Raw genomic sequence first — 22,859 nt, 5'->3', positions numbered from 1 at the left:
AGTCTAGGGGATGGTTTTGTTCCTCAGTTTTCTGTTCCAGAGGCCTTCTTTGTTTCGAGGGAAGCTCAGTGTGAATTTAGGTGGACCCAAGTCTGAAATGTGAAACTCCTCAAGGCTGGAGGAGGACCTCAGGTCCAAGATGTCCCAGCTAAACCTTTCCTGTGGGATATGTCTTTTATTTGTCCCAAATGAAGTCATTTAACCTTAGGAAACAATTTTTTTTTTAATCTAAAAGTTGAGTATGTTAGAGAAACTTCATGTCCATGGTCATCAATACAGGAGCAGGCATAAAAAATGTGGCAGACTCTGTGGTTGCCCACATTAACATCTGTCATTCTCTTGCCTTGCTAGAAGAATCCTAATTTTGTTCAGGATCAACATGTTCTAGTTATCTATTGCCGTACAACAAACTATCTCAAACTTTGTGGTGTTAAATAGCCACATTTTATTAAGCTCATGGATTCTGTGGATCAGAATCTGGACAGAGCACAGCAGGGCTGGCTTGTCTCTGTTCCATGATATCTGGGGTTTTAATGAGGAAGACTCAAATGACTGGGGGCGAGAATTGGGGAAGGCAATCTGGTTTACTCAGTCTACTGATTCAATGCCAATCTCATCCAGAAACACCCTCACAAACACATCCAGAAATAACGTTTAACCGAATATCTGGGCACCCCATGGTTCAGTCAAGCTGATACACAAAATTAACCATCACAAGAAATTATGAGGTCTCCTGATAACTTCATCCCTGGTAGGAAGTGTCAATTATTCTTGCGAATTTTTGTGTCTCTGCCCGAAAGTGCTCTACATGATCTACCATTTCATCTCATTCTTCAACCACAGATAATTAAAAATTTAGCCTGTGTCATCAACCATGAGGTTATACTAAGAGAAAGGATTTGGGTAATGCATGCTAGACTTTCAAGAATTACTATGCAAGCTATGACCTTCCATCCTCTGGCTAATGAAGTCACATCACTGTTAAGAGCATTACAACTGCTCCATCATGGATGATATAGCTGACATTTCCTCAGCTAGCTGGATGGAGCTTTTAAAGGATATTTCTTTAAAGATTTTTATTCTTCACTGAGCATTTATCATTATTGTATATTTTTTAAATGTAGCCACTGAGAGCCTGCTCGAGGCCAGTGGGTCCCCAAATGTACTCTGTGAAGTAGCAAATGCTTCCATATTAACATATTATAAAGGAAAAAAGAATTTCATAGTTAAATGTTTGGAACACTAGGTTAAATAGGTTTCTCTCTTTTTCTAACTTTTTATTATAAAATATACAGAAAAGCTGAAGAATAATACAAAAGGACACCCACATACTCACCACTGAGATTCAACAGTGTTAACATTTTACCATCTTTACTTTTATATATATTTTTTTGTTGTTTTTGAATAACTTGAAAATTAGTTGCAGACATCATGATATCATTACACTTCACCTCCGAATCCTTGAGCATGCATCTCCTAAGCCATTCTTGCATAACCACAAAAGCATTATCACACTTTAAAAAATTAAGAATAATTCCCTAATATCACCTAATACCCAGTCCATAGTCGAATTTTCCCTTTTGTCCTCAGCATAACTTGAATAGATTTTGTTCTTTTGGAACAAATCTAATTACAGTCCACATATTGCATTTGATTGCTATGTCTCTTTAGTCTCTTCTATTCTAAAACACCCTCCCTGACCTTTTTAAAAAAGATATTGTGTTTTTGAAGAGACCAAGCCAGTTGTCTTGCAAAATATCCCACATTCTGAATATTTCTTCATAGTATCTTCTAATTTATTCCTCTCTCCCCAACCAGGTTTCTTTACAGCTGTAGCTCTGAGAGCCTTCAATATGATAATGTGCAAAATGACTCTCCAAGTGGACACCTTTTATGAGCCTCTGCCCTTTTCATAATAACCCTTTCTTTGGGAATCCCCAACACACACACACACTCAGGCCCCTGGCTGTCACCGCAGGTGGACTTTGTGACTGCAGCTTTGGAGCCAGTCCATTAGAATCACCTCCTTGAAGACCAGTGGAGAGATGACAAGTTGTTCCAGAAATCTGGACAGATTTAAGGGAGGGGAAGACTAGCAAAACCAGGGTAAAATACTCAGTATTTTTAGGGTGAGTTTGAAAGTGATACAGTTACTGGAGTTGTAGATATTGGTAATGCCTACACCTTGAGGGAAGAGGGAAGAGAAATGTGTTGAATTAGGGCCAAGAGAAGGCACAATCAAGCTGACACATACTAAAGCAGAGCCAGGCTGGACAATACCAGAGCAAGTACAGCTCTGGCTCAGATGTTGATCTGATGGAAGATTATCTCCTGTTAGGATCATCCAACTACAGGAAAATTTGTTTTTGCACAGTGCATGCTTTAGGCAGACAGAAAAAAAAGTCTGGGCTAGAAAGCAAGGAGAAAGTAAAAGGAAGGAAGGAAGGCATTCAGTTTTGGCACACACATATTCCACCACAGAAAACCTGGAACATTCCAGACCTGAGGAAAGGCAGTGTGTTGAAGTGCATGCAGCAGAGGTACCGTTGCTCCCTAAGACCTGAAGAAACCAGATTCAGGAGCATCAACAGCAGAGTCAGAAATGGGACACAGGTGATACCCCAGGTGGAGCAAAGGTGAGAAGTACAGGGAAGTCATCCCTGGAAACACACTGCATGAACCTAATCAAGGGGAGAAGTCAGCCACTGTGTTCAAGACTTCAAATGATACTCACAAGAGACGTGAAGACCTTGACACTAGACAGATTCCACCCTCAATGCAGCACACGCATGCCAGAGACACCAGGCTCAGCAGAGTGTGAGAAGGGGACACACATCCCTTACCCTGTAGGTCTCATGTGAAAGGACTTCAATTAGACCAACACTCCTTGACTGTCTCCCTTATTGGGGTGAGAGGGGCCCAATTAAAAACAAAACTAAAAAACTCAAAACAAACCTTTTCTGTATCTATGTTCTAAATCAACGTCTAGGGAAAAAGGGAGGTTCAGACATTAAATCCTCTTGCAAGTTAAAGCCCAAAGATAACAAAATCTGAATGATTAAAGTTCAAAAATCAAAATTTCCTGCCTTGTATGAAAAAAATAAAGACCTCCTCAATTGCTGATTCCGTGTAGTCTCTTCTGGAGAGTTCCCTGAAGCATGGATGAGTTGTGGATCCTTCCTTCAGCATCAGCAGTTGCAGCCCGTCTCTCCCTAGAACACGGCATTCCTTTAGGACCAGGACCTCTGAGGTTCTATTTGTCCAATTTCCATTTTATGATGGGCCTCACTCTTTTAGAGTTACAAGTGTTCCCAGGAAGCAGAATCTTCTTGCAACACTGGCCCCTCATCTACCAACCAAAGTTAGGAAACTAACCACTCCTTACCCCTAAGCCAATGGCCAGGCAAAATTGTACATATTCCCAGAACCCAGTACTTGGTGTAGCCAAAGACTGTCTGAAATAAGCTTAGGATCCTAGAGAAGGGGAGACCTTGGTCTCAGCTTCTCCAGGGTGGCTGTCAGTTGGTTAGTGCAGATAGTCAATGTCTACACCCTGCAAAGGTAAACTCAATTGGGAGAAATCTTTTCATAAGAGGTTAATTTGGGCAAAATGTTTAACAAATCTGGGGATGGGGGAAGATCCATCTATGCATTTATCTGAGACAGAGGCAATTGAATTATTTCTGCTTCTTGCAAGTTTAGAAATTTGCAAAGGTAGAGGCCCCAGTCTCCAGGTGTTATTCTATTCTTACGGACTAAAAATCTCTTCATTGCCATTTCCACACTGAGCCCTCATACTGAATAAAGCAGAGTCTCTCTATTGTGCCACGGAGCTCTCTTGGAGTGCGTGTGTTCAGCCCTGTGCCTCAGTGGCTGTTCTCAGTGACCTTGGCCAAGCAGTCTGTCTCTAGACATGCTTTCTCCAGCAGCATCTTGACTCCACGGCATGGGGTGGAGTGACTTTGAGTATGTGACGTACTATGTGAATCTAAGGCTAGTCCCACCATGCTTCCTTCTCTGGATCAGAATGCAAAATGGAATTTGGAGCAGCCCAGGCACTGCCATCTACCCACACCTGTCATGGACAATTTCTGGTTAGTGCTCTGTAGCGGGCAGAGAGCTCAGCCACCTCGAAGTTTTAATGCAGCTGAAGGTAGATCCAGGTCACAAAAAGGGGGCAGGGGCCTCTTTTTAAGAAAAAGAATACAAAATAATAAATAAAAAATTAAGAATGAAAGTGAGTATTTATTTAGAATGGGCAAATAATCGCAAAAAATGTAAATATAAAAAACTGACATAATATCAAAAATGCATTAATTGCCAGACACACTTCCGTAATACTTTTTACCCACAATTTTCGCCTACCTACTGTTTAGTCATCCCTTCGTATGGTAGCAATTTTATGATAATATTCAGTATAAGGAGAATAGAAAGACAACTCAATTTTTCCTATAGCATAGTCAATCATTTTTTAATTGACAGGAAACGAAACAAGCTGTTTGTAGCCCTAGCACAGGTTTGTGTACTTACAGACACAGAAATTCTGATAAATCCTGTTTCACATGATTCCTATCAACCTGCTGTATTATTGAGTATATCCCATGTGTATTGTCAAGGAGAACAGAATCCTGTGCTTACAATTTTACCAAAAGTCTGATGTTAGACAGAATTTCCCACAGACTAGTTTCTGGCTCTATCTGTTCAAATCTTGTTTCTCCTCCAGGATCCCATACTTCCTATGCCAGACACCACAGCACATGCTCACATTTTGATACAACTCTGGCCTGCGTGCGTGTCGGCATATGAGGAGAGTCATCACAGTGGGCAGTGGGAGTATTTTTGGAAGCTGTTTCTACACTGGGACAGCCACCAAAAACTTAACTGTACACAGAATTGGCTGCAAACCATATAAATATATCCCACCAAACCCATACTAAATGTATTTCCAACTCGACTGCCCCTTGGTCAAATCCCCAAAATGCCTAAAGAGAGACAATGGCCTTAATCCATTGACGTTGTCATCTTACTTTTGCACATTTTACAGAGACATATGACCACTATTCCTTTCCCTCTTCTCTTTCTTTCCTGAACAATTCAGTCCTGAAGCCAGTAGGTGGGACAGAGCAGGGGGACAGAGCCCAAGGCGGGTAAATGGCCACATGGTGGTGCAATGAGTCTAGCTCAAGCCAAATGAGAAGGGATAGAGGGACAGCCCTACAACGGCTCCAAGTTCAATCTCTGTGATGCTCCTCCCAAAGATGCATAACCTGAATCTAGTCATGAGGAAATATTACATAAACCTCAGGTGAGGGACATTCTACAAAATAAATGGCCTATAATCTGTAAAATAACAGTGTCATGAATGTTAAGGAAAAACTGAGGAACTGTCCCAGACAAGGAAGCTAAAAACACACGACAACTAAATGCAATCTGATACTGAACTGGATGGTAGAAATACATTAGTGTTAACTTCCTGATTGGGGGGATTCTATTGTGGTGAAGTAGAAAAATGTCCTTGTTTGCAAGAAGTACACACTAAAGCATCAGAGGCTGACAAGGACATCAGATTGGCAACATATTCTCAAATGGTTGTTGGGGGATAGAGTTTCCTGTACTACTCTCCTGAATTTTGTGTGTTTCCAAATTATATTACAAGGATATAAAGAACGACCATGTGAACACATTAATAAGGTCCCTGAGGACTTTGGAAAGAGCTCATGCATGTGAGGAGAACGGAAGCTTAAGTTTCATTAACTTCACTATAGCAAATATTACTCTCCCCAGTACTGTCTGAAAGGCCAATGTACCAAAAGACCTTTTTCTTATAATTTAGTCCTTGCCTAAGCTATGCCTGATTTCCAAGGTCTTTGTGGCCTCCCTACCTCTGCTGAGACCCAGTGTGGTAGAATGAATAGGTTCTGAACATTGTTCAAGGCCAAGGAGCCTGCCCCCTGAGGCCCACATCACCTAAAGCCCTCTGTGCTGTGCTTTTGCTGGGCCCACGCAGCTCTGTGCACATTTGTTAAGTCTGGCTTGGTACTAATGGCCAGTATTTTGCCTGAGGCTCAGTACAGACTACCTGGTGTTCACTGACCTCACTCCCTTCTCCACCCCCTACTTAAGGTCAGCTTGTGTATCATTTGCTAAATGCCCGGGACTTAAAGTTCTACCTGGAAGATAAAAATCAGGAGTGAGCAAGAAATCAGAAAATCTCAAAATCTCCAACCTTTACTCCCTTTTTTCTGATATGTTCAGCTCAGCCCTTTCCTTTCCTTTCTACAGATCCGTGTGCCTACAGAGAGGGTACAGTCTGGTCCATCCTCTCAAGCGGACAGCTCTAAGGGAGAAGATGGCAGTTTGAGTACATAAATTTAATTCAGGAGACTGTTAACAAGTCCATTTGGCTGCACCTCAATCTAGAGTTTTAGTATTTAAATAAAGCTTACACTTTGACCTCTTCCCGTATTTCTCAGTTGGTTCCAAACTCAGGCAGGAAAGAAAGGTGTTATTTATTGGGTCCTCTCAAAGTCCAACACAAATAAAAGATGAAGGCACCTTCCAGAGTGGTGACAACAGCAAGGAAAGGGGCAGAGTGATGTGAAATACATTTTAGGAAGTAGAATTGACAGGACTCAGTGCTGGATTAGATGTGGGGGAATATCATAGGGGTCCCTAAGACTACATCATGTTCAGGGATTCACTAGAAGGACTCCTGGGACTCATTAAATAGTTCTTCTCATGCTAACATTATCACAGCAATGCTGCAAGGATACACAGCTGGATCATAAGGAAAAAGGACACAGGTGGGTACAGAAGAATCCATGTGCAGGCTTCCTGATGCCCTCTCCCTCTCAGGAGGGGTCATACAGAGCTCACTGTTCCTCCAGAAAAAAAAATGCAGAAACATGTGTGCAGTGTTTCCACCCAAGGACACCTGTTAGAGACTCAGCACCTGAGGTTTTTATTGGGGGCTGGTCACATAGAGACCTCTGCCTAGCATGTACCATGGTTCTAGACTAACAGAGGAAAAGCAGATCATAGTCAGCATAAATCACATCATTTGTACAAACAGTTTAGGCACGGTGAGTCACTCTCATTATTCAGAGAAAGTCTTAAATCAGTGTAGGGCGTATTTACCAACCAAGTTACCAGACATCAGCCAAGGGCCAACCTTGCAGGCAGAGCTTTTAAAGGAGAACAGTCTTAGGTTAGCTATGTTAACTCTTTTCTGCACAGGAGGAGCGAGGAAAAGGGAGATGTAAGTATGGCATCTAGGTTTCTACCTTAAGCATGTGGAGGGACAGTGCTGTCACTTATGGAGATGGAAGGGACAAAGGAAACAGAGGTTTATGGGAAAAAATATTTCAATTTTGAACACATAAAATTGGAGATAGCTATGAGATAGGTTAAACTATGCTATGTTGCAATCATAAACCAACCTTAAAATTTCAGCTAGAACGTCAATTGTGACAGAAAAAGAGACGACTGGAGAGGTCTCATATGAGCTCTTCTATGCTTCTGTCTAGGAGTGACACACTGCATTTTCAATCCTAGCCCATTTGCCAAAACTAGTCACGTGGCCTCAACCAACTGTACATAGGGCTGCAAAATGTGGGGTAGTAGATGGGGTGTTTGGTGAACACCATTGTTTCTGCCACAATATCCTGGTGGGAAGGTCACATAGATATCCATAACGAACGAATGTGTGGAGACTTCCATTTAGGAGTCATAAGCAGATAGGTGGTATTTAAAGCCATCCTCACTTTCACATGATCTGAATCCCAATGGCCTAATAAGGGCAATGTCATCACGGTTTTCTGGTTTGAAGTAGCAGGAGTTCCAGACTGGTGGATACTCTTTAAACCTCTCTGTAGTGAAACAAGCAGCGCATGGATGTCTTCATCAGCTCACAAGACAGACTTTGGCTTAGGATTGAAGGTAGGTTTTGAAGCCCTCTGAGAGGAAGGACTCAGTCCCAGAAAAGTCTGCCTAGAAACAGCCTGAGGCTCAGAGCAGAGGAGAGGGGCTCACAAAGGTGAAAAGGGACATTTGAAACTATTTATAAACAAAGATACTGACCGGCAAGGTCACAGAGGAAAAGCTGGAGTTTTCAGTGGTAGGTAACAACAGCCATGCCAGGGCTACCACCAGGTGTCACTAGTAGGAAAGGAAAGCATGAAAGCACCGACGGAGGAAGGAACAGAGGAAGACAAAAATTGGTTCCAGGTAGACAGGAGGTAGAAAGTGCCCCCAAACGGCCTCAGGTAGAACTTTGTGGAAGCAGTGTCCACACTGGCTGGAACTGTTCTATTGCAAAAAAAAAAAAAAGGAAAATGACAGCAGGAATCATGAATTTTATTCTGAACTGTAACGACTTTCAAATGAACTTTATGAGTTCCTGAGATTAGCTCTCTTGCATGGCTGTGCCTGCATGGGTGTGTGCATGCATTCAGGTACGGGCACCTAGAAAGTGGAGAGAGGTAGTTTATCCTGCCACCCCACCCCAACCCCACCCCACACTACCACTGAAGCTTTCCAAGCATTTCATATGATTGCATGACTAACCACACTAATACTTTAGGTAGAGATAAAAGGAAGTTTCCATTTCTCTCTCATTCTTCTTGTGTATACATACGTGCATATCTACTGAGCTCTTCAGTTTATTCGAAATCAGATTTAAGGTCAATGGATCTAAGATGTGTCTTATTTCAATTCCCAGATTATGGCAAACCAAAAAAGGACTTTTTGTTAGAAATGGCAAACCTTATTTAGTCCTTCAATGATACAAGCTGAGGACTGCTGACATCCTGTGTGTGCGAATAAAATAATTTGGGATGGCTAAGAGATCATGTAAATTATAATAAACCTAAATATATTTTATTATGACTTTGGTAAAACAATTCATCAAAACTCCATAGTTGGGGCCGGCCCCCCGGCCGAGTGGTTAAGTTCGTGCGCTCTGCTTCGGCAGCCCAGGGTTTCATGGGTTTGGATCCTGGGCGCGGACACGGCACCACTCATCAAGCCATGCTGAGGCAGCATCCCACATGCCACAAATAGAAGGACTCACAACTAAAAATACACACCTATGTACTGGGGGGCTTTGGGAGAAAAAGGAAAAATTTTAAAAAATTAAAAAAAACCCTGCATGGTTGGTTTGTGCATGGATCAGTGAAATAACTGGTCAAAAGGGAAATTATCTCATAAAAATATTATTATCACCCTAAAACTACACTGAGCATTGGAGGCAAATGCATTCTTCTGGACTTCTCAATCTTTTACATGTCAAGGCTCCTGGGAAAAATGGCATTTATATGGCATACTGTGGTAAATGGACAAGGCTCCTGGGTTTCAGCTGCCCCAGGCCCATTGGGCCATGCTAGGATCTGAGATCAGTATGTCAGCATTTAAGTACAGACTGTGGTTTTCAACCTTGAGGTCACTGGAATCACTTGGGAAGTTAGAAACAAAAAACTGATTCCCCCTCACCACTGAAATTTTTATTTCATTGTTCTGGGCATCATGACTTTTTAATACTCTCAGGCGATGGTAAGGTGCAGCCAGACTTAAGAACCACTGCATTAGAAGATAGCCAAGGAAACTAAAAAACTAACAGGCTCACCTAGCTTCCAGCTTTGAACACAAGTATGAAGTGTTTTGTTGTTGCTGCTGTTTTTTAATTCATAGACGTATAAAGAGAAAAAACAAAGTTGCAAAGTTCAAAAAATGAAAGTGAAAACCCTTTATCTCCCCCCAAAGTAACCAGTTGTTTTTATTTTTCAATAGAAAGCTTACGTTCATACCTACATATTTGTATCTCGAGAAGTAATTTTTATTTACACTAAAGAGAGCACACTACACATAGTATTCTATACCATCCTTTTTAACATTCATTACCTCATGAAATCTGCTCTTTGAGTCTATGGCTACAAAGTAATTCACATGTCTACACTGTATTCTATTTAACCATTCGCCTGTTGACGATCACTTCAGCTATTTTCATTCTTTTCTTGCAATAAACATCTTTATACATGGATTACATGCATCGTGACGAACTTTTGCAAATATTTTTGCAAATTCCTATTTAGGTAAATTCCTGGAAGTGAGACTGCTGACTGCATTTGAACTTTGGTGTCATCAACAAACATTTACAAATAAATTGGTGCCACCTACGTCTAACACAAGATTAAGACTGTCACTTCGGAGGTCCTGGCAAGGCGTGGTTGGTCAGCGGTCGCTGTCAGGTGGGGGCCTCAGAGAGCAGGGCCCAGCTGCAGTGTGCGGGGGCGGCGCTTTGGGGTCACGTGGGCGGCTGCGCCCCGCCCCCGGGTAGCTCCGCGCGGAGGCCGGAGCCCTGGCTGGCTCAGTAGCATCTCGCGGGGGCGGAACGAGGGACTTGGAAAAGGTAAGTTCTATTCTGGCCGCGGGGTTGGGCGGCCAGCGCGGCGCGGGGCGGGGCTCGTAGGGCCGCTGCTTCCGGCCGGGCAGGAGGCCGGGCCTCGGGCTTCCGGCGGCGACGCCGGCGGCCTGGAGCTGTGGCTTTTGCTCCTGGCTCTGCTACCCCGGCGCCGTGTTCATTAATCGTTAACCCGCGGGCAGCCTGCTGCCCAGTCACAGACGCCCACGGGGCTCGGTCACCTTGGAGGGCGGAGGGGCAGGCGAGTGCTCTTTGACAGCGGCGCGGGTTTTCGCGCGCCTGAGAGCGTAAGCCCCGCCCCGGCGTCCCGCGACCCCGCCGGCCTCGCTGCGCGTCTCCCGGCGGCCGCGGGAGGGACGGCCCCGCGCGTGCGCACGCCTCGCTCCCGCGGGCCTGGGGCTCTCGAGCGCCGCCCCGTGTGACTGCGGCCCGGCTTCGCTCGGATGTTAAATAGAGCTTGAAGTCGTGTTAGAGCTCGAGGACCGTGGCGGTGCCACTAACAGGGCTGAGCCTTCCGCCAGGTCGCGTCTGCTCCAGACGCTAGACGTGTGGCCCGCCTCCTCTCCTGCACGGCCCCGTTCGGCCGCCTCCCTCACGGGCGCGCCAGCGGCCCCAAACCCCGCCTGCCCGGGGGGGCCGCACCCGGGGAGCACCCCCTGCTGACCACGGAGCTCTAAGACCGCCCCCGAGGGGAGCGGGTTCTACAGCACCCGCGTGACTTCCTTAACTTCTCGGGGAAGTAGTCCGTTTGAAACGTTGGTTGACGCGACTCTTGCAAGTTAGCATCCCTAAATTTAAAAAAATTCAGAACCATCATCTTTGCTGATACATATATGGTGATATATATATGTAGTGATATACACGCACACATATATACACACAGATGTCTTTAATCTGCTAAAAGGTTTTGTACCTTCCAGATAGTGTACTTGCAGCCCACGTGTTTTTCTAAATCCGTGGCTCTGCTTAGATGCAGCGTTAAGATTTCTATATCACTGTCCACAAAACTTAGACTCATAAGATCTGGGTTTGAATCTTGAGCGCTACGGAGAAGTTTGGGTAAGCTTTTGTTAAAGAAGGTCCTTTCCCTTTAGTTTCCTCATCAGGAAAATTGGTATGATCCTTACCCCTTGGCGGTTTTGTGACTATTAAAGAACTCATACATGCAGAGGGTGTAAGGAGTGACACCGAAGGATAACTGATTTTATCTATTATTCTGCCATCCAAAGAGATACAAAACGACTGTCTAAGGCATTTCTCTTCTCTGAACCTAAAAGCAAGGATGTCACCCTGGAGCTGTGCATTCTGATGATGTGGCCAAGTCCCCAGACTTAGTGAAAGCACCTTAGTCAGTGCTCAAGAGGAGGAACAAGTAAGTTCATTTCATTTCGTATTTCTTTTGTCTCCAGTGTCTTATGGAAACTTGTTATGTTTTTTTTAAGTCCACCCTGAATGGATTCCTATGCTGGAAAAGTATCTTAATAAAGACTGAGGATCCATTTAGCTGATTTGTCATTTTATGTGGTGTTTGCGTCTTTAGAAATCTAATTTTAGGCACAGGCAAAAGAAATATTTTATTTTTATTTTTATTAATATTATTATTTTATTTTATTCTTTATTCTTTATTTTTTATTTATTTATTATTATTTATTCTATATTATTTATTTTATTCTTTATTAATATTGTTTTAGGACAAAACAGCTAAATTTTTCAGAAGGAAGTTTTGTTATTCTAGCCCCCAAACTGGATAAGCCGTTTAATTTTTCACCTTGTTTTTATTTAGTTAAGATTCTACTATCTTAAAGTCGACTCAAAGTAGTTGTGTGGGAGCTTAGGAATAGTGCATCAAAGTAACAGAAATGAAGGTGAACACGTGGACTCATTGTTTTCTGAATGGATGGTGATATTCACAACATTTAATTAAGAATAATATGGGTGTGAATTATAAATAGTCACAATATATCATAAGTAAATAGAACCATTTATGATGCATGAAGGGAACAATTGTTTGAAGGATAAGATAATACTTTTCTAAGCAAAATGCAAGGCTGTAATCATAGTTCTCTGAAACCTTTATCGTTTAGCCCCAGCTTTCTTTGCTTATTTCTTATCAGCCCCTGCAAAGTTCGCTACAGTTTTCCTTGGTTAGGGCAAACCCTGCAAAGGCTGTATGTTCGAAGCAGCTGACACTTGTATTTGGTTCTCATTTGTTTGGGAGTCAGGGAGAAATTGACTTTTGATGCTACTCCACATCTCATGTATTTTGTTACTTGCTTGATACTAGTATTTCTTTTCTAGTTTTTGCCTGGAAAAAAAAGAGAGTTGCTCATTTATTTCCCCCTCTAATGCCAAGTTTTGAAATAAGCTGTACAAAATTCTCCAATAGTCCATTCATGATCCATGCACAGGCGCGTTCTCTGAGGATAGAAAGTGCCATTTTATCCCCTTTTTCTTGGATTTTGAGTCATTTGCTACACATTTATAAAGTAGGATACAACTTAAATATTGAAAAAGAGTAATTTTAAATATAAGAATAAGTGTAGTATTTTGAGATATTTAGGAAATTTTGTGTTTACTATCCCCTTGCTTTTCTTCATAAATTTACCCAATATGCATATGTCCGTGAATAATATATTGTTTGGTTTTGTCTGGTTTTGCACTTGATAAAAATGGAAGCATACTCTGAATTCTTTTCAATTTTTTTCAAGTTACATTTTTAAAATTAACTCAGGTTGATGTAGCTATATGTTTTTCACTGCTACACGGCATTCCATTGCCTGAATATAAAAACTATCCATTCTACTGTTGATGGATTTTGAGTTGTTTCCTGTCTTTTGCTGTTACAACCATTCTTGTGTATGTGTCACAGTACCTGTGCATATTTCTCTGGAATATACCTAAAGTGGGATTATTGGATCATAAATATGTTCAATTTTACTGGATAATGCCAAACTGGGATAGCACCAATTGGTGTCATCACCATCAGTTGCTCCATATCCTCACCAATACATGGTAAAATTTTTTGCCAGTTTGTTGGATAGAAAATAGTATCCTATTTGTGACTTTGCTTTTTGCGTTTCTTTTATATTTTCCTACTAGTGAGGTTGAGCATCTTTACATGTGATTGCTGGCCCTTAGGATTTCCTCATCTGTGAAATGTTTGTGTCTTTTGTCCATTTTTCTGTGGTTATTTGGCATTTCCTTACTGGTTTATAGGAGTTCTTCATATATTCTGAATCTTAATCCTTTGTTGGTTATGTATGTTCTAAAGGCCACATTTTTTTCCTTTCTTTTTCTTCAGCCTATTTCCCCCTCTTTCAGTTCATCTGTCTATTCCCATTTTTCTTATCATTATTGCCCCTGTGTCTGTTCTGTGACAAAATGTGATAAAGGCTGCACGTCTAACACGTGAACGTAAATACTACCCCTCGAGCAGTTTGTGTACTTTGGGCAGCTGCCAAAATCAAGTAACACCAGATAACTGTTTAAAGATGTAATAATCCAGCCTCCTGTCAGCCATGGGTAATCCAGAAAATCATGGCCATGGTCCTCTTTGCCTTTTCTTAAAAACACTATATTTTTGCTTTTTTTATTGTGAAATAATTTTTTTAAAGAACATCTGTGTTATTTTTTCCATTTTTACAAAAAGTAGGTTAGTTGGAGCAAGGGTTAACAATGCAAACTTCAGAGTACAAATTTGACATCTCTGTAATTTCCTAAGCTTGGTCTGTGTTATGCTTTCATTTATATGTTGAACTCAAAGCTCCCCTCTCTCCCTGTCAACACACACCCCAACACACGAACATCCCTCATCCTACACCTGAGTTTTGGAGTCCAGGCTTATGTAATATCTAATAGCTGCCTTCCTTATGGCTCAAAATAGTAATATATAAATTTCTTCTTTCTAAAGCTCACTCCTAACATATTCACATAGAGATTTTACTTCTAAATAATAATTTCTGTTTTATAAACTTACTTTTTTTTTTAAAGATCAGCACCTGGGCTAACATCTGTTGCCAGTCTTCTTTTTTTTCTCCCCAAAGCCCCCCCAGTGCATAGTTGTGTATTCTAGTTGTGAGTGCCTCTGGTTGTGCTATGTGGGACACTGCCTCAGCATGGCCTGACGAGCGGTGCCAGGTCCGCACCCAGGATCCAAACCGGTGAAACCCTGGGCTGCCGAAGCAGAGTGCGTGAACTTAACCACTTGGCCAGGGGGGTGGCGTCTAAAGCTACTTTTTAAATGAGCCATGCTCTTTTCCTCCTAGCATTTTCAAACTTCTAGTCAGTCATACAGGATTAAATAAATATTTATAAAAATTTTATATTTAAAATATACAAAAAGAAGCCATCAGAAGGCCTGAAGCCTCTTGGCACTGCCATGTAACAATTCCTTCTTGTTGGGAGGGATTGAGTCTAAGCTGTGTACATCAACGTCCAAGTGCCCCTTTTAAAGAAGTCTAATATGTGTTTGTATGTAAAATGTTAACCTAAGACAAGTGAAATTAGAATGGCTAGTTCCTATTGATCAATCATTCATCATTCTGTATAATCATTCTGTATAACTTCCTGTGAAATATGACAATATTACTGTATTTGAAGAGGATATAGATTAGGAAGGATCATCTTCCTAAAATTAGAATATTTATTTGTGGTTGACATGATTTATAATTTTGTTAAATATCTTAAATTGTAGACAAGTGTATGTGTGTTAAAAATGATGAGTATGCCATGGCAAACTTCCTAATGTTTAACAGCATCTGGGTCTCTACAGCTAACATGGCCTGTCACTTTCAGTTCCTTCCTTTCCTTTTCCATATGTAACTCCTTATCTTGTATAAAGCAAAGCTGTATACCTCTCAAGTTATCTGGAACTTTCTGCTCTGATGAAATATCTATAAAATGATGAAATTGTTAAAATGGAACTGAAAATGAAAATGTTGAGTAAAATCTAGCCTTGCCACAACCTTTAGAGTTGTTGTTACATTTTGTTTTTGTGTTTGTGTCTGACATAAACATCTATTGAGATGTTATGACTGAAGAGTTACTTTGGGTTGAAAATACACATATATGCCTTGTTTAAGGCTATGTGTTTAACTTTGAATTTTAAAGAATGACTCCTGAATGTTATACAGTGATGTATATGAATCATTATTTTGATTCAAGGACTGGATTGAATCTATGTAGAGTGGACCCTTGAGCCAGTCCCTATGAACAATATTGAGAGATTTCTTGTCTTAATTTTTCCCACCTTTAAATTTCTGTATTTGGCTAAAAGGATATTTAGGAGTATAACAGGAGACAAACTTTAGAAATATAGGGAAAAGAGAGTAGTAATAGTTATTCTGGTTGTAAGCCCTTACTTGGATGTTAACCAGTATTTGATTTCTAGGAAAGTGGAGGTTTAGGGAGTAAGTGTAGTCAGAAGGAGAAAAGGGTTTGGGGTTGGCCCAGCTCTTTTCTGAAACAACCAATGTTTTGGGACAGAGTTTCCTAGGAAGCCCATGTTTTCTTCATGTATTATTCATTAATTAATACATAGAGGTGGCCAGGATTGGAATGGATTTTACCTCGCTGGCTGCCTTTTTGGCTGGGTTACCATTTATTTGCCTTTTGAGGAGCATATAGGGTAGAGAAGTGAGCAGTGAATGAATTTCATTTGATTAGCAATAGATTGGACACTCTCCTGGTCTTGCTTGTCTTCAGCCTGTCTTCCACCTGACCTCTAAATGTTGATGTGCTTCAGGAATTGTATTAGACCCTTCTCCCTGTCTACGCTGCCTCTCCAAGTGGTTCCATTGAATTCCATACCGTGAAAACTCCCAGATTCATCTCTTGGTGATTCTCAACTCTAGTCTGATGTATCTGACCATTGACTTGATATCTCCACCTGGATGTCTCTTAGGTACCTTAAACTCAGTATGTGCAAAATGTAGCTAGTTCTTGACTTTCCGTTCCTGCTAAGTACCATTCCTTTCTCAGTCTTTCCCATCACAGTCACGGTCTACCTAGTTGCACAAACCTGGGGGCTGTCCTTATTTATTTTTCTGTAGAACTTTCGTTCCAGTTCATCAGCCCAAACTCTCTGTGCCTCACTCAGTTTTCTCAATGTAAAATTAAAGAAATTATACCTTCTTTGTAGTAATGTGTTGGAGGATTAAGTCAGTTAATAAATGTAAGGACTTACAACAGTCCTGACATGTAGTTATCCCAATATAATTGTTGCTACTGCTATTATTGTTGTTGTTGTTGTTGTTGTTATTACTTTTTCTCCCTGACAGTCAACACCCTAGTCCATGCCACCATCTTCTCTCCCATGGGCCACACAGTAGCTTTCTGATTTCTGTGCTTCCACTTTTGCTACAATCCATTCTCCACACAGCCAGAGCATTCTTTTAAAAACAGATCATGTCACCCTTCCCTGCTTTCCACCCTTCAGTGCCTTCCCATTGCTCTTAGAATAAAATCCACACACTGTGCTGCATGACCTGGCTCCTGCCTCACCAGTCTCACTCATTATGCTCCAGTCTCTTTTCTGTTCCTCAGGTTAACCAAGCTTTTTTATTTTCTTTCTTTCCTTAAAGCTTCTGTATTTGCTGTTCCTTCAGCCTGGAATTCTCTTCCTCTGTCTCCTAGCACGTCTAGTTCATTTGCATTTTTCAGGTTTCAGCTCAGCTGTCATCTCAGAGTCACCTTCCCAGCTCATTCTTTGCAAAATCACCTCCCTCTGTTTCTCTCTCTCATATTACCCAGTTCATTTTCTTCATGGCTCTTATGATAGTGAATAATTATCTTATTTGTGTATTTGTTTACTTATTCTTGGTCTCACCAACTAGAATATAATTTCTAGGAAGGCGGAGACTTTATCTGTTTTACTTCCTTGAGGTGCCAGTCACATAGTGGTGTTCAGAAAGTATTTGTCAAATGAATGATCATCTCTAACAAGGAAGGAGAGCTTTGCAGGAGGAGAATCTGAAGATCTACATTTTTTTTTCTTGTGAGAAAGATCAGCCCTGAGCTAACATCTGTGCCAGTCTTCCTCCACTTTGTATATAGGACTCTGCCACAGCATGGTTTGATGAGCAGTGTGTAGGTCTGCACCTGGGATCTGAACCTGTGAACCCTGTGCCACTGAAGCAGGGTGCACAAATTCAACCACTACGCCACCAGGCTGGCCCCTGAAGATCTACTTTTGAAAGTTTTATTTTTATTTTGTAATTCTGCTGTGATGAAGATTATTGTCAACAGCTACTCCTTGAAAATTTGCCTGCTTGCTTTTTCAAACATATATTCCTTCCTAAATAGATTATAGAGAAACTCATCATCAGTGTCCCAAAGATAAAAGTAGATTGTGATTAGATGTGACCATGGCCCTTTAATTTCTGTCATATAATAAAGGAGTTGAAGTAGCCCTCTCTGAGATAATGGTCCAGGTGTACACAGGATCTCATGCCTGAGTGTTGCAGGCAGCCTCTCTCCTGTCTACCTACATAGTGCATTGAGCTTGCCTCACGCCATTTGCAGAGCTGGATATTGTCCAGAGGGTTGAAAGATTCCCCTTCTCCAGCAAAGCGAAGAAACCATGCAGGGATATCTGATAATGTAATTATTAGGGGAAAAAAGGAGAGGCAAAACCCTTTGAATGGTCTCAGTTTCTGTCTTGTGATTTTTATTTCATTACATGCAAAGATTAAAAATATGCTCTTGTCTAGGGGTTAAAGCTCTTTGTCAACCTTAACATAAGATTTTACATGGTTCTTTACACTTTTTAAAAGTTGCAGACCACCACAATCTCTATCCTGAGATAGAGAAGACAAGCAGGAATGTTTCCAGAAACTTTGGGATAGCAACTTTAATGGAAGAAGGGTAGGAATTATAGGATAGATCTGGGATTAGGAGTGGAGAAGGAATAAATATAGAAATTCTTCGCAAACAGGATATATAGTTTTATTCAGAAATTATCAGAGAAAAAAACCCTCAAATACCCCCATTTGGGAAGCCCTCAGGAAAATCCTCTGTATGGAGCCTGAAACCCCTGACCCTGATGTTTCCTTCTCATATGGAATTAACAGACTATAATTTGTTCCTAAAGTATACAGAAGGTCTATTTGAAAGAGTTGCTTTCAAAGAAATAGGCTAAATATCTGTGCTGAGAAAAAATATATTTAGAATACCTGCAAATTCTCTATCAAAACTTCTTTGTTTAGAAATAGGGGTTTATATACTTCTGTAAATTAATTGAAGAGAAAGTCATCTTTTTGACTGCTCAAATAAGGCAGGAGAAAGTAGTGACAATTTCTGTCTGAATTAAGAAAATGAAAGGTGTCCATTCACACCTATCCTCTTCTGCTGGAATAGTTATCTGGTTGATCTGCAGAAGCTGGCTGTCCGCTTCAGGCAAAACCAGGTGAGCCACCTCAACCACGGGGTCCAAACCTGTTCGTACTATCAAAGAATCTGCTTTCAACAGAAGGCTGAAAACAACACTGATAATAACAAGATGTGTTTAGCATTGAATTTGATAGGGAATAAAAGGAGAGTGGAATTTTAGTCTCTGTGCCTTTGGAGTTCTGAAATATCAATCTTACACATTGAAATGAATCTAATACAAGTCCACTGTCAAAGTGGGATGTCCTGCCTCATTTTGGCAAGCTTTAAGAGTCTCTAACTCAAAATCATGACTGTAATCCAGTATTTATAAATGTTTTATTTTATAGAGCTACCAAAAAAAATGCCTCCATCAGTCTCAGAGATATCAGACTTCTCTTATGATTATCTCTGTGAGTTACGTTGTAGCCAAACTAGTGAAGAACACTTGCAATTTTCTTTTTCTTTCTTTTTTTTTTTTTGGTTCAGCTAGCATGGATCTTGATGACACTGAACAAGATCCTGAAATAAAGGAATATTCTTCTGTCTGTGTTGGCAGAGAAGATGACATTAAAAAATCTGAAAGAATGACAGCTGTTGTCCATGATAGAGAAGTGGTCATTTTCTACCACAAAGGAGAATATCATGCTATGGATATTCGCTGTTACCGTAAGATTTTATTTTTCATTTTTAAATCTTGTATTTGTTTCCTAACCATAAAACTATCAAAATTTCAGGGTTTTTTAGTGACTAGATGTAATGTTCAATTCCTTTTCAGACTCAGGAGGACCTTTGCATTTGGGAGAAATAGAGGTATGTAAAATTAAATCTATTCTCAACAAACTCAGATGTTTCCTATTTATAGTCTTATTTTATTTCATTCTGTATTCAAAAATAATTTATATTTGGGTTTGAACTATATTTTAATACTTTGAGTATAATTGCTAATATTCTAGGAATTCACAACCATGCAATGTAAAGAAAACTGTTGCAAGATAAATATGAGAAACACTCATGTCTTCTAACCTAGCAGTTATACTCTGAGATATCCACCCTGCAGATATAATTGCACAAATGTGTAAGTATATATATATAGGAGATGTTCATTGTAGCATTATGTTTTGTAACGAAAAATTGAAGGCAACCTAAATATTTTAACAATAGGAAACAGTTTAAATAAATTATGAATACCCTGCTATGGAATATTATGCAACCATTAAATTAATGAGGCAGATCTATATGTATTGGTATAGAGGGATGTCAACAATATATTTTTGAGTGAAAACAAGTCGTAGAATAATAGGTCTAATGAGATCCAATTTTTTAAGTAAAAAATAACATTCACTTTTTACTTTATATACTTCTGCACAGTTTGAATTTTTTCCAATGAGTATACATTACTTTTATAATATAATAAAAATAAATATATATATATATTTTAAGAAAGAGACCACACTTTGAAGGCTTAACTGAGGAATGAATGGGGAAACAGTCTTACTGCTTTGCATTCCCAGACGAGCTGCCTAATTTCTTATTTTTCGCTTTATGAAACTGAATCTCTTTCTCTCTCGCTCTGACTGGTACAAAGTACAAGCTTAAACTTAGTGTTCCACTCTCTCTACACTTGATATCTACCTGCTTCCACACCTGTCCTCATGTTAAAGGACATATGTGTGTTTAAATTATGAATTTATGAATTATGAAAATGTGAATGTTTGCTGACAGTTCTGTGGGGGTACAATATCAGTATTCCTGCACTTTTGGTGTAGAGAAAAAAAATGTAGGCACCTGGTGATAATAATGTGCAAGAATTTCCGTCGGTTTCAGACGATAAGGAGAACTGTAAAACCTTGCTATTCAAAGTATGGCCCGTAGACCAGCAACATTGGTGTCATCTGGGAGCTTCTCGGAAATGTAGACTCTTGCTGCCCGCCCTAGGAATACTGAATTTAAACAATATCTGTTATTTAAACAAGATCCAGGTGATTCCCCTGCTCTTTAAAATTTGAGAAGCACTGCTTTAAGACAGTTAAAAAGTTGAGAATTGACTACTTTGGATCATAAATTGCTCTTCAGTTAACATATGCACTCATGCCTTTAGTAACCTCTCTTGAATTTATATCTGAAGCTTACCATTCTTCCAGCAGCTGGTGAAAATTCCTTTAGAAGACCTTGAAGCCCCTGCCTCATTTCTGTAAAGGAAGTGACCTTCACATCTAATAGATAACAGCATAGCTACAGTCACATGATATAGTCACCTCGGCTAGTTATCTTCTGACAGAGCTCTAATACACTGGGTTTCTAATCAGCTGCAAAAGGGACTTGATGACTGCTATGATTAGGTTCTGCCTTATGCCGAATAATTTGTAAATGAGCATAAAAGAGAACCTGGCCTGTTCTTTAACTTGGTTCTTCTGCAAAAGATTCTGTTCTGAGTCTCAGGTTTATTGTGAATGTTGGAAGTGTCAGACTATTAAATCAATTATTTCCTTCTCCAGGATTTTGACGGACGACCATGTATAGTTTGCCCCTGGCATAAATACAAAATTACTTTGGCAACAGGAGAAGGACTATATCAGTCTATAAACCCTAAAGATCCATCAGCAAAACCCGAGTGGTGCTCCAAAGGAATAAAACAAAGGATTCATAAAGTGACAGTGGACAATGGGAATATTTATGTGACTCTTTCTAAAGAACCTTTTAAGTGTGACTCTGATTTTTATGCCACTGGAGACTTCAAAGTAATTAAGAGTTCCTCCTGATAAAATTACATGGCAATGAAAAATGTGTATGTTTTGAAAATATTTTTAGACTAACCTTGCTTCAATACCAAAGATGATTAATTTTTTCAACATAGGCACATTTATTACTTTTCCTTAAAAATCCTAGAAGCACATGTACTTAGTATGATGTAAGGATTACCATCAGGATATATAGAATACATGTCATCAAATCCTCTGGATTGATTAGAACCTGAAGGTAATGGGTGTGGAATGTGCATTTTAAGAAGGATGAAAATAATTTTGAGTAACCAAAATGAAGAAAAGGTAATAAATACGATCTAAGAAAAGTTTTTGGGGGAAAATCCCTATTTGATATAGCAGACTTCATCACAGAAAAGTTTTAATATATACAAAGTCAAATAATAAACTCTCATCACCCCACTTCAACACTTATGCCCAGTCTTTCATTCTGGTTCCATTGATACTTCCACGCATTCCACGCCTCCCCTATCTAATTGTTATTCTAACTTTTTTTTAGGTAAACTTTAAATACACTGAAATGCTTAAGTCTTGACTGTTCAGTTTTTCCAAATGTACAGCAGACTTTTTACACTTAAAAAATGCCTCCAAAAATGGAATCAATTTACATGCTGAATATAAAAATAAACTTATCAATGTGCTGGACATCAAAACCAAATAAACCTTGGTTCAGTTTGTCTCCAGTCAAGACAGACAGTCTCAAAGTAAGGAAAACACAGCTGCTGCCCAGCCATGAGAGACGTGAAGTCTCCTATTTAGTGAGCCAAAGTACTCTGCATGCCTGTATGAAATTTTCGAATAAAGGGTTTTTTATATTTAGAAAACTTTGTGCATGTGTGTACAACTAAGTGTTTCATGTAAATGTTACGGAGAGAAAAGACATGGGGTGTTGTTCCTCAGAGTCCTTTCTGCTGAGTTCACAGGCAGGGGTGATGTTCAGTTGGTTCACCCTGATTTTACCACGCCAGTTATTTATGGCCAGTGCTGTTCTGGTTGCCTGTGCCCACCCTGTACTGTAACACCCTGGGTGCTGATCATCCAAAACTCAGCAGCACATAGTAGAATACAAGTGTAGGTGGGCCAGAAAGAACTAGGATGAGTAGATTATGAATTCAGAGTGAGAAAAGCTGTTTGTCAAGATTGGAACCCAGTCTCAAAGCACAGTAAACTTGTTAGTGGCATAGGATTGAATTAAGGCTCCAAACCTAAAACTTAACACTCTAAGGGGTCTACCTGGACTCTTTCCCTTGTTTATTATAAAAATAAGTGAATAAAGTATGTGTCATTAAGGCTCTGCTTATAGAGCCCTTTGCTAC

At 40.2% G+C, this 22,859-nt stretch overlaps 1 protein-coding gene across 11 annotated transcripts; it reads left to right on the top strand.

The window, feature by feature from the left end:
• Positions 1-10,290: 10,290 nt before the first annotated feature.
• On the top strand, positions 10,291-22,858 carry RFESD (Rieske Fe-S domain containing). Of its 11 annotated transcripts, none has more exons than XM_070233300.1 (5): positions 10,291-10,405; positions 11,695-11,789; positions 19,275-19,450; positions 19,560-19,594; positions 21,280-22,858. In XM_070233300.1, exons 3-5 carry the CDS (start codon positions 19,276-19,278, stop codon positions 21,541-21,543), a joined length of 474 nt encoding a protein of 157 aa, XP_070089401.1. In that variant the 5' UTR covers positions 10,291-10,405; positions 11,695-11,789; position 19,275; the 3' UTR covers positions 21,544-22,858. The 11 variants fall into 11 exon arrangements, with proteins under 11 accessions (XP_070089401.1, XP_023473725.1, XP_023473722.1 ...); XM_023617957.2 differs by having other exon boundaries at positions 19,271-19,450; XM_023617954.2 differs by having other exon boundaries at positions 10,300-10,405; positions 11,647-11,789; positions 19,271-19,450.
• The last annotated feature ends 1 nt before the right edge of the window (position 22,859 follows it).

This window comes from Equus caballus, chromosome 14, assembly GCF_041296265.1.
Source record: "Equus caballus isolate H_3958 breed thoroughbred chromosome 14, TB-T2T, whole genome shotgun sequence".
Taxonomy (NCBI): domain Eukaryota; kingdom Metazoa; phylum Chordata; class Mammalia; order Perissodactyla; family Equidae; genus Equus; species Equus caballus.
Note: the sequence above shows the minus strand (reverse complement) of the source record. Positions and strands in the feature narration are given on the sequence as shown.